Below are 12,587 nucleotides of genomic sequence, written 5' to 3' on the forward strand. Positions count from 1 at the left end.
AGTTTGTTCCACCATTGGGGGCCAGAGCAGCGAACAGTTTTGACTGGGCTGAGCGGGAACTGTACTTCCTCAGTGGTAGGGAGGCGAGCAGGCCAGAGGTGGATGAACGCAGTGCCCTTGTTTGGGTGTAGGGCCTGATCAGAGCCTGGAGGTACTGAGGTGCCGTTCCCCTCACAGCTCCGTAGGCAAGCACCATGGTCTTGTAGCGGATGCGAGCTTCAACTGGAAGCCAGTGGAGAGAGCGGAGGAGCGGGGTGACGTGAGAGAACTTGGGAAGGTTGAACACCAGACGGGCTGCGGCGTTCTGGATGAGTTGTAGGGTTTAATGGCACAGGCAGGGAGCCCAGCAACAGCGAGTTGCAGTAATCCAGACGGGAGATGACAAGTGCCTGGATTAGGACCTGCGTCGCTTCCTGTGTGAGGCAGGGTCGTACTCTGCGGATGTTGTAGAGCATGAACCTACAGGAACGGGACACCGCCTTGATGTTAGTTGAGAACGACAGGGTGTTGTCCAGGATCACGCCAAGGTTCTTAGCGCTCTGGGAGGAGGACACAATGGAGTTGTCAACCGTGATGGCGAGATCATGGAACGGGCAGTCCTTCCCGGGGGAAGAGGAGCTCCGTCTTGCTGAGGTTCAGCTTGAGGTGGTGATCCGTCATCCACACTGATATGTCTGCCAGACATGCAGAGATGCGATTCGCCACCTGGTCATCAGAAGGGGGAAAGGAGAAGATTAATTGTGTGTCGTCTGCATAGCAATGATAGGAGAGACCATGTGAGGTTATGACAGAGCCAAGTGACTTGGTGTATAGCGAGAATAAGAGAGGGCCTAGAACAGAGCCCTGGGGGACACCAGTGGTGAGAGCGCGTGGTGAGGAGACAGATTCTCGCCACGCCACCTGGTAGGAGCGACCTGTCAGGTAGGACGCAATCCAAGCGTGGGCCGCGCCCGAGATGCCCAACTCGGAGAGGGTGGAGAGGAGGATCTGATGGTTCACAGTATCGAAGGCAGCCGATAGGTCTAGAAGGATGAGAGCAGAGGAGAGAGAGTTAGCTTTAGCAGTGCGGAGCGCCTCCGTGATGCAGAGAAGAGCAGTCTCAGTTGAATGACTAGTCTTGAAACCTGACTGATTTGGATTAAGAAGGTCATTCTGAGAGAGATAGCGGTAGAGCTGGCCAAGGACGGCACGCTCAAGAGTTTTGGAGAGAAAAGAGAGAAGGGATACTGGTCTGTAGTTGTTGACATCGGAGGGATCGAGTGTAGGTTTTTTCAGAAGGGGTGCAACTCTCGCTCTCTTGAAGACGGAAGGGACGTAGCCAGCGGTCAGGGATGAGTTGATGAGCGAGGTGAGGTAAGGGAGAAGGTCTCCGGAAATGGTCTGGAGAAGAGAGGAGGGGATAGGGTCAAGCGGGCAGGTTGTTGGGCGGCCGGCCGTCACAAGACGCGAGATTTCATCTGGAGAGAGAGGGGAGAAAGAGGTCAGAGCACAGGGTAGGGCAGTGTGAGCAGAACCAGCGGTGTCGTTTGACTTAGCAAACGAGGATCGGATGTCGTCGACCTTCTTTTCAAAATGGTTGACGAAGTCATCTGCAGAGAGGGAGGAGGGGGAGGATTCAGGAGGGAGGAGAAGGTGGCAGAGAGCTTCCTAGGGTTAGAGGCAGATGCTTGGAATTTAGAATGGTAGAAAGTGGCTTTAGCAGCAGAGACAGAGGAGGAAAATGTAGAGAGGAGGGAGTGAAAGGATGCCAGGTCCGCAGGGAGGCGAGTTTTCCTCCATTTCCGCTCGGCTGCCCGGAGCCCTGTTCTGGGAGCTCGCAATGAGTCGTCGAGCCACGGAGCGGGAGGGGAGGACCGAGCCGGCCTGGAGGATAGGGGACATAGAGAGTCAAAGGATGCAGAAAGGGAGGAGAGGAGGGTTGAGGAGGCAGAATCAGGAGATAGGTTGGAGAAGGTTTGAGCAGAGGGAAGAGATGATAGGATGGAAGAGGAGAGAGTAGCGGGGGAGAGAGAGCGAAGGTTGGGACGGCGCGATACCATCCGAGTAGGGGCAGTGTGGGAAGTGTTGGATGAGAGCGAGAGGGAAAAGGATACAAGGTAGTGGTCGGAGACTTGGAGGGGAGTTGCAATGAGGTTAGTGGAAGAACAGCATCTAGTAAAGATTAGGTCAAGCGTATTGCCTGCCTTGTGAGTAGGGGGGGAAGGTGAGAGGGTGAGGTCAAAAGAGGAGAGGAGTGGAAAGAAGGAGGCAGAGAGGAATGAGTCAAAGGTAGACGTGGGGAGGTTAAAGTCGCCCAGAACTGTGAGAGGTGAGCCGTCCTCAGGAAAGGAGCTTATCAAGGCATCAAGCTCATTGATGAACTCTCCAAGGGAACCTGGAGGGCGATAAATGATAAGGATGTTAAGCTTGAAAGGGCTGGTAACTGTGACAGCATGGAATTCAAAGGAGGCGATAGACAGATTGGTAAGGGGAGAAAGAGAGAATGACCACTTGGGAGAGATGAGGATCCCGGTGCCACCACCCCGCTGACCAGAAGCTCTCGGGGTGTGCGAGAACACGTGGGCGGACGAGGAGAGAGCAGTAGGAGTAGCAGTGTTATCTGTGGTGATCCATGTTTCCGTCAGTGCCAAGAAGTCGAGGGACTGGAGGGAGGCATAGGCTGAGATGAACTCTGCCTTGTTGGCCGCAGATCGGCAGTTCCAGAGGCTACCGGAGACCTGGAACTCCACGTGGGTCGTACGCGCTGGGACCACCAGATTAGGGTGGCCGCGGCCACGCGGTGTGGAGCGTTTGTGTTGTCTGTGCAGAGAGGAGAGAACAGGGATAGACAGACACATAGTTGACAGGCTACAGAAGAGGCTACGCTAATGCAAGGAGATTGGAATGACAAGTGGACTACACGTCTCGAATGTTCAGAAAGTTGAGCTTACGTAGCAAGAATCTTATTGACTAAAATGATTAAAATGATACAGTACTGCTGAAGTAGGCTAGCTGGCAGTGGCTAGGTAGTCACCTGGAATGCATTTCAATTAACAGGTGTGTCTTGTTTAAAGTTAATTTATGGAATTTTGGAGTCAGAGTCCAGAGTGTGGGAACAAACAGACTGTCCCATGGTTGAGTAAACAAGCAAGTTCATAGTCAACAAAGCATGCCAGAGTCATGAGGCAAATAGCATTAAGGTAGTCACCTGGAATGCATTTCAATTAACAGGTGTGCCTTGTTAAAGGAATTTATTTCCTTCTTAATGCATTTGAGCCAATCAATTGTATTATGACAAGGTAGGGTTGGTATACAGAAGATAGCCCTATTTGGTAAAATATCAAGTCCATATTATGTTAAAAACAGCTCAAATAAGCAAACAGAAATGACAGTCCATCATTACTTTAAGACATGAAGGTCAGTCAGTCCAGAAAATTTCAAGAACTTTGAAAGTTTCTTCAAGTGCAGTTGCAAAATCCATCAAGCGCTATGATGAAACTGGCTCTCATGAGGCCCACCAAGGGAAAGGAAGACCCAGAGTTATCAGCCTCAGAAATTGCAGCCTAAATAAATGCTTCACAAAATTCATGTAACAGACACATCTCAACATCAACTGTTCAGATGAGACTGCGTGAATCAGGCTTTCATGGTCGCATTGCTGCAAAGAAACCACTACTAATGGACACCTATAAGAAGAAGAGATTTGCTTGGGCCAAGAAACACGAGCAATAGACATTAGGTCGGTGGAAATCTGTCCTTTGATCTGATGAGTCCAAATTTGAGTTTTTGGTTCCAAACGCCGTGTCCCTGTGAGATGCAGAGTAGGTGAATGGATGATCTCTGTATGTGTGGTTCCCACCGTGAAGCATGAAGGAGGAGGTGTGATGGTGTGGGGGTGCTTTGCTGGTGACACTGTCTGTGATTTATTTAGAATTCAAGGCACACTTAGCCATCATTCTGCAGCGATACGCCATCCAATCTGGTTTGCGATTAGTTCGACACCTCCAGGCTATGTAAAATGGCTATTTGACCATCTGCATCAGATGACCTGGCCTCCACAATCACCCATGCTCAGAGTGAAGGAGAAGCAGCCAACAAGTACTCAGCATATGTGGGAACTCCTTCAAGACTGTTGGAAAAGCATTCCAGGTGAAGCTGGTTGAGAGAATGCCAATAAAATTGGATTGGATTTGATATGAAGAGTGTGCAAAGCTGTCATCAAGGCAAAGGGTGGCTCTCAAATCTAAAATATATTTTGATTTGTTTAACACTTTTTTGGTTACTACATGATTCCATATGTGTTATTTCAAAGTTTTGATGTCTTCACTATTATTCTACAATGTAGAAAATAATGCAAATAAAGAAAAACACTTGAATGAGTAGGTGTTGAGTAGGTGTGTCCACACTTTTGACTGGTACTGTTTATTATTATTAGTATTATTAGTATTTTACATAATTGAAGTATGTTGGATCGAGAGTATTTCCCGGTCAAGTCTTCAAATCAGGAATAACCCTGAACTATAAGTATACACACTGTAAATATTGTATCTCACTGTATCAGCCTGAAAACATACTCTCCCACTCTGACAGCAAAGCAGTGGTCCAATGCTAACAGCATGTACTGTGGGAGCAACTGCAAATAAAGAATGCAACTTGTTATTTATTGCAGCAAAGCCTAGTGGACAAAGTGTCTCGCAGACAGCGAGTTGACATGAGCCTGCTGTTTCTCAACATCAAAGTCAGGCGGCTGCAGCTGGTCAGTGACTCACTGGATGAGGTAATACCATCTCCCATCTATATCTAGGCACAGTACACACAGACACACAAGCATTACTTAAGAAGACAGCCCAGCCCTGGTAGAGTAGCTTGATAGCTATTTCTGTTCATACAAGAGCCAATTAATTTGAAGCAGTTATTCCACTACTTTCAATGCAGTGCATTTCAAAACTGAAACGTCCAAGATATGTATAAGTTCAGACATGCAGCATGCCTAGGTTTGATGAGTTCAAAAGAGTTGGCCACAGCTTAACTTGTTCTCTTACTTTTAGCTTGCTAGAAACCGAGCAGACTTGAAGAAGAAGCTGAAAGTGACGTTTGTGGGGGAGGCTGGTTTAGACATGGGCGGTCTGACCAAGGAGTGGTTTCTCCTTCTCATCCGGCAGATCTTCCATACAGACTACGGTGAGACATATGGGACAAAAAGATCAGGCATATGTGTTGCCCTGAGCCATAAAGATACAGATGTTACAGCTGTTTTGTTTGCAACAAGAATCTTTTTCTCCATAGATAACAGTAGAATATTATGGGAGTTACTTCACCTTTAGCCCTAGCTGTCTATATTTTTTATTGATTTATTTTATTTGACCTTTATTTAACTAGGCAAGTCAGTTAAGAACAAATTATATATCTCATCCTAAAGTTTCAACAAGTACCAAGACTAAGAATGTTGACATAGCCATAAATGAAGAACAAAACTCAAATGTATGATGTTCATATAGCGCTGCAATAATAGATAACCATTCAATTACAGTAACTCCCATTTAGTCTGGGTCCTAGCAGTCCAAAAAGGAAATTCCCATGTACTCTATTCTGACCATTTGTTATCTTTCTTGGACTGGAGGCCTGTGTTCTATGTCATGTCTGGGCCAGAGTTGTGTTTAAGCAGAGTTTATTTGTGTCTCCTCTCTGAAGGCATGTTTACATTCTTCAAGGATTCCCACTGTCACTGGTTCAGCAGCTGGAAGTGTGACAACTACTCCGAGTTCCGATTGGTCGGAGCCGTATCCTTTTGTACCATACCGTGTAGCCTGTAGTGAACTGTAAACAGATTCTCAACGTACAGCAGCAGTCCTCAAGTTGTACCCTTTAAACTGCCGTTTGAATCAGGTCACATATTTAGCTGACTAAAACTCCTGGCGTTACTCTTAAGGGGATCTTTGCACATTTATCATAGATACTCTGAGGTTCTTCACTCTCCCTACGCCATGTTAATTGCTGCTTTGCAGATGATAGCTTTAAGTTTTAGAACTATAATTTTGTGGGGATTTGTTTAGAATTTTGTTATCTTCTAAACTGTGGATCCAATCAGAGGAGACTGTAATGCTTTTCTATTGGACGCATTGCAATCTGATGTGATCTTATAGAATAACTAAAGTATGCAGAATATTACTGTGTTAAGTTAACGGGTCATTCCACAAGTAGAGTCTCTTATATATCTTTTTGACATTGTGTGTACATTTTGATAAAACACTCAATTTAACTGTTGGATCTAATACATTTACGCTCTAACTTAAGTAAACTATGTTAAACAATTCCAATAGTAGTGTGTTTTCATGAAGTTATTTCCGAGGAAAATCCCTAATTTTGGCATGTCCCAAATGATTGTCCGGCTTATTTTAACCAGGGGTTGGAACCAAAATTATTTTCCAATAATTTTTTTCTGAACAGCACCATTATTAGTGCACCATTATTAGTGCACCATTATTAGTGCACCATTAGCACGTTTTTGGTTCCATTCCACTGTTTCGACCAGCAAAATACAGTTCTGAACTGGTTCGAACCAAAAAAAGTAACCGTTTATATAGTTCCTTTCTGTTCCTTTTGAAATCAATTTTCTTTTAACATTAAATTACTTCACCAATCACTGCGAATAGAACAGCTTTCTATGGTGGGGTTAAGCTATAGTTATTTATATGAATTGGACAGACAAGTGTAGGGTGCGAGATGAGACTGACATTTTGCGGGTGGAGAGACAGGGAGAGAGGGTGGAGGAGGAAGCTTGGCTTGAAATGCATCTTCTTATGACATGCATTATCTGAATTTGGCCCACAAAATTATACCTACGGATGAGCTGCTTCTATGAAGGGACTTTGAATGTCTCTGAACTTCCGAGAGTTAGCTTAACACTGGACCAGAGCTGGCTAGATTGAGATTCCACCCTTTTTTCACCCATTCAAAAGACAGCCAAAAGTGTATTGAATTCCCAGTGTGTTATCCCTCTGCCTTCAACCATCTAGAAGCACAACCAAATTCCAATGGAAAATATATAGGATTTTTGGATTAGTTGTCACCTAAATGTGTTATCACTGCGCTTTCAACCATTTAAAAGCACACCAAAGTTCAAATGGGAATTCAATGTCAGATATTTAGTTGATTTAAATACAACATCTTAATGTGTTATCGCTGTGCTTGATCTAATAGCACAACCAAATAACCTGGATTTCAGTTAGTTGAGATTACGTTAAAGTACATGGTGCAAGTGATCAATGCCGTTTGAGATTTTGTGCAGATTATTATAGCAATTGTGAATATTTCCACAGACCTGAGACCCTGAATGCTTTCTACGATTACATAAGAATACATGTATTGTTACAGTAACCTCAAAATGTGTCCATGGAAGTGTTACTCATTTTATGGTTGAAATACTGTTACATTAGTTTGTAAGATAGCCTTAACATTAGGCTATTTACTGTCTTGTAAAAGTGATATTGAATTGTGTTTGGTTGACAACGCAACCAAATATCAACATTTAAAGGAGGTGTACGGTATCTTCTGCTGGGACAGTTCCATCTGAGCCACTGGCTTAATCCTATTATTTAACATCTCAACCAAAATTAAAAGTTAAAGAATAGGATCAAATCAAACTGTATTTAAAATGAGCTCCTATTTAAAATGTAGTCCTATTCTTTAACATAGATTTTTGATTGAGATGGAGATGTGAATCCAACATATCAATCAATCATTTTTTTTTTTATCAGCCAATGTCACAAAGTGCTATACAGGGTTAAAATATAATAATCACAGTGATTGTCATTATTCAGCACCTCAGGAGTAAATTGGAGTCAGTTGGCTTTTCATAGCCGATCATTCAGAGTTGGAGACAGCAGGTGGGTAGAGAGAGAGAGTCGAAAATAGCAGGTCCGGGACAAGGTAGCACGTCCGGTGAACAGGTCAGGGTTCCATAGCCGCAGGCAGAACAGTTGAAACTGGAGCAGCAGCACAACCAGATAGACTGGGGACAGCAAGGAGTCATCAGGCCAGGTAGTCCTGAGGCATGATCCTAGGGCTCAGGTCCTCCGAGAGAAAAGAGAAAGAGAGAGAATTAGAAGGAGCATACTTAAATTCACACAGTACACCAGATAAGACACCAGATAAGACAGGAGAAATACATACCAGATATAACAGACTGACCCACAGACTGACCCCGACACAAACTATTGCAGAATAAATAATGGAGGCCAAGAACAGAAGGGGTCGGGAGACACTGTGGCCACGTCCGACGATACCCCCGGACAGGGCCAACCAAGTAGGATATAACCCCACCCACTTTGCCAAAGCACAGCCCCCACAGCACTAGAGGGATATATTCAAACCACCAACTTACTACCCTGAGACAAGGCCGAGTATAGTATAGATCTCCCCCACGGCACGAGCCCGAGGGGGGCGCCAACCCGGACAGGAGGATCACGTCAATGACTCAACCCGCTCATGTGACGCACCCCTCCTAGGGACAGCGTGCACCAGTCAGCCAGTGATTCAGCCCCCAGGGTTGATTCAGTCCTTCTGTAGCCCCTTAAATAGGGTTAGAGGCAGAGAATCATGACAAGTTAAAAGCGTCTGCTAAATGGCATATATATATAGATATTTTTACCGTATTGTAAAAGTGATATGGAATTGTGTTTGGTTGTCAACTCAACCAAATATCAACTTTTGAAGGAGATATATCTTCTGCATGGATAGCTCCATCTGTGCCACTGAGTCTGGTTTTAATTCCAGTCTGTCTACAAATTAATGTTTATTTTGGATTCACGTCTTCATTTCAACCAAAAAGCGAAGTTAAAGAATACGACTAAATCAAATAAAAACAAACTTTAAATACAGTTTGATTTGATTTAATCATATTCGTTAACTTGTATTTTTTGTTTGAGATTGAGACGTGAATCCAACATTTATTAACTTGTAGATTCCATTTGAAAGGCCTAAATAGCATCATTGATGTATGATTAAGTAGGGTTCCATTTCATTTGCACTGTTGAACCTACAGTACTCTTTGGAATGACTTCGATAGCAACAGTGAATCTATTAAGTAGAGATTTCTCCCAATTTTTTGTAATGATAGTACAGTACATTGGTAATAGCCAGTGACAAATATCAAAGCTAAGCAGCACTGGGCTTGGTTAATACTCTGGATTGGAGACCAAATGAATAGATGTAGATATATCAAATCTCCAGTAAGATGTTTCAAATGTACAAATTCAACATATTTTATACAAGGTTTGTCTATGTTGAAAATTGGTTATGATGACATAATCCTGTGGTAATTTGACCATCAAAACAACAGTTTACTACGTTGATGGCTTTCTTTGAATCCAATATATTTTCCAAGTAGGTTCCACATCACAATACATTGACAAAGGACAATGAAACAACGTTAATTTAACCACTTTGTTCCCAGTGGGTAGTTACAGTGCATTCGGAAAGTATTCAGACCCCTTCCCCTTTTCCACATTTTGTTACGTTACTGCCTCATTCTAAAATAGATTAAATACAAACATTTCTTCATTAATCTACATACAATAACCCATAGTGACAAAGCAAAAACAGGTTTTTAGAAATTTTGCAAATGTATTAAAAATAAAAACCTGAAATACCTTGTTTACATAACTGTTCAGACCCTTTGCTATGAGACTCGCAGTTCAGCTCAGGTGCATCCTGTTTCCATTGATCATCCCTACAACTGGATTTGAGTCCACCTGTGGTAAATTCAATTGATTGGACATGATATGGAAAGACACACACCTGTCTATATAAGGTCCCACAGTTGAAAGTGCATGTCAGAGCAAAACCAAAGCCATGAGGTCGAAAGAATTGTCCATAGAGCTCCGAGACAGGGTTGTGTTGAGGCACAGATCTAGGGAAGGGTACCAAAACATGTCCGCAGCATTGAAGGTCTCCAAGAATACAGTGGCCTCCATCATTCTTAAATGGAGAAGTTTGGAACCACAAGACTCTTCCTAGAGTTGGCCGGCCGGCGAAACTGGGCAATCAGGGGAGAAGGGCCTTGGTCAGGGAGGTGATCAAGAACCCGATGGTCACTCTGACAGGACAGAGCTCTAAAGTTCTTCTGTGGAGATGGTTGTCCTTCTGGAAGGTTCTCCCATCTCTGCAGCACTCCACCAATCAGGTCTTGATGATTCTCAGGTCTGATGAAACCAAGATTGAACTCTTGGGCCTGAAAGCAAAGCGTCACTTTTGGAAGAAACCTTGCACCATCCCTACGGTGAAGCATGGTGGTGCAAGCATCATGCTGTGGGGATGTTTTTCAGCGGCAGGGACTGGGAGACTAGTCAGGATCGAGGGAAAGATGAATGGAGCAAAGTACAGAGAGGCCCTTGATGAACGCATGCTCCAGTGCGCTCGGGACCTCATACTGGGGCGAAGGTTCACCTTCCAACAGGACAATGACCCTAAGCTCACAGTCAAGACAACTCATGAGTTGCTTCGGGACAAGTCTCTGAATGTCCTTGAGTGGCCCAGCCAGAGCCCGGACTTGAACCCGATCAAACATCTCTGGAGAGACCTGAAAATAGCTGTGTATTAATGCTCCGCATCCAACCTTACATAGCTTGAAAGGATCTGTAGAGAAGAATGGGGAAAAACTCCCCAAATACAGCTGTGCCAAGGTTGTAGCATCATACCCAAGAAGACTCGAAGGCTGTATTCGCTGCCAAAGGTGCTTCAACAAAGTACTGGGTAAAGGTTCTGAATACTATGTAAATGTGATATTTCAGTTTTAAATTTGTAATATATTTGCAAAAATATATATATAAAAAAACTGTTTTTGCTTTGTCATTATGGGGTATTGTGTATAGATTCATGAGGGGGAAAAAACAATTTAATCCATTTTAGAGTAAGGCTGTAACGTAACAAAATGTGGAAAAAGTCAAAGGGTCTGAATACTTTCCAAATGCACTGTATGTTATGTGGGTGGACTGAGAGTCTGAGTCAGTCCACCCACATACACTCGCACCCCTTCCACCTCACCAGTCTGTCTGCCACTCGGTTAGAATTACAGCACACTGACAGACACTGAAGTGGCTATGTGTCTCTATCTGAAGCGAACACAACAGGGAGGGCAGGGTGACAAAAAAATCCCATGTCACAATGGTGCGAGAGAGAAAGAGAGAGATGTAATAGAAACAGAAGGTTTTGTTGTGTCCTATTTTGTGAGCTGCAAGTCTGGTCTGCGTTTCATCCTCCGCCTGTCAGTTCTCATGGAATTTCCCCCAAGCCTGCGCCAATATAACTTTAAGCATTTTTCCAAACTCTATTTAGCAAGTTAGGTAGCTTGTAGAGAGAGGGCTCTGCAGCTCAACCTCTCCCACAGAAGTTCCATATGGACGACACGTGGAGGGAGATCTGCCAGAAGCAGCTGGTAGCACTTTAGGAGTTCAGGCTCCCTACAATTTCATTCTAAATGCGTAATACACCTGCTGTTTATATTCCCTGTTCAGATCTGCTACAAGCCAATATAAAGTACATGGCAAAATGCAGTGATAATAGAGTAATGATTGGGATCATTAGCACATGCTGCGGGGTCTTGGAAGCGGGTATAAAATGGTGTCATTGTTACGAAGTATGAAGAGCTCAGAAGCCGAATACTTTAACAATGAAGTGAAAAGGTTTTCACCTGGATGCTATGCTACATTAAATTAATATAACTAGACACATTTTGAATCTGTTCTAGTGGTTTATATGATTATAACCGTGAGTTATTTTGGTGTTGAAGATACTTGCTTTCAATTGTAAAAGATCTGTACTTTGTTACACACTTAACTGTATATGTGTCAGCTCATGGGCCTGGCCGTGTACAACAGCATCACCCTGGACATCCGCTTCCCTCCCTGTGTCTACAAGAAGCTTCTGACCCCGCCAGTGGTGCCGTGTGACCCCGATACCCCCGTTGGCATGGCGACCCTCACCCTGGACGACCTGCAGCAGGTCATGCCTGTATGTACACGACACCAGCTGTGACTTAGCACTCTTAGTTAGCCTCTCTCACCGGCATTCTTTCCCAATCACACTGCACTCTTCTCGTAAGGATCACAAGCACAACAATATTGCTTGCAGTGGTAATAAACCATGGGAAAGTAACATTTGTTTGCTTCTAAAGTACTCCGCTTTTCAATAATAATAATGTACATAATCAAATGAATGGATGTGATGCTTATGAGAGTACTGGATTGTTTTAGAAAGCTGTACATGGTCTCTGAAGGGTTTAGTGTTGATCTGTATATGAATATGGTCCACTGGGCAAACACTGGTTGAATCGATGTTGTTTCTACGTCATTTCAATGAAGTGACGTTGAACCAACGTGGAATAGACGTTGAATTGACGTCTGTGCCTAGTGGGTGATGTATGGTTGCTAGACTAAGATGTTACGTTAGTTAAAAAGACTGTTCGGATTAACTGCAATATGCCATTGTTCATACTTATAGCTAAATGTGCAGAAACACATGCAATACGCATAAATAATGTAATTGTAATGATGTGAGTCATAGTACGTACATTGCACTATTGATGCCTGGGGTCTAACGAAATGCTTGTG

General features: G+C 43.9%; 1 protein-coding gene across 1 annotated transcript in view; it reads left to right on the forward strand.

Moving 5' to 3' along the window:
* Positions 1 to 12,587, forward strand: part of LOC118357491 (probable E3 ubiquitin-protein ligase HECTD2) — a 37,816-nt gene that overhangs the window by 9,717 nt on the left and 15,512 nt on the right. Inside the window, exons 12-15 of the mRNA XM_035734636.2 lie at positions 4,649 to 4,756; positions 5,028 to 5,160; positions 5,671 to 5,759; positions 11,830 to 11,988. Coding sequence (XP_035590529.1) covers positions 4,649 to 4,756; positions 5,028 to 5,160; positions 5,671 to 5,759; positions 11,830 to 11,988 — 489 coding nt within the window. The remainder of the gene's footprint in view (positions 1 to 4,648; positions 4,757 to 5,027; positions 5,161 to 5,670; positions 5,760 to 11,829; positions 11,989 to 12,587) is intronic.

Source organism: Oncorhynchus keta, chromosome 24 (assembly GCF_023373465.1).
Source record: "Oncorhynchus keta strain PuntledgeMale-10-30-2019 chromosome 24, Oket_V2, whole genome shotgun sequence".
NCBI lineage: Eukaryota > Metazoa > Chordata > Actinopteri > Salmoniformes > Salmonidae > Oncorhynchus > Oncorhynchus keta.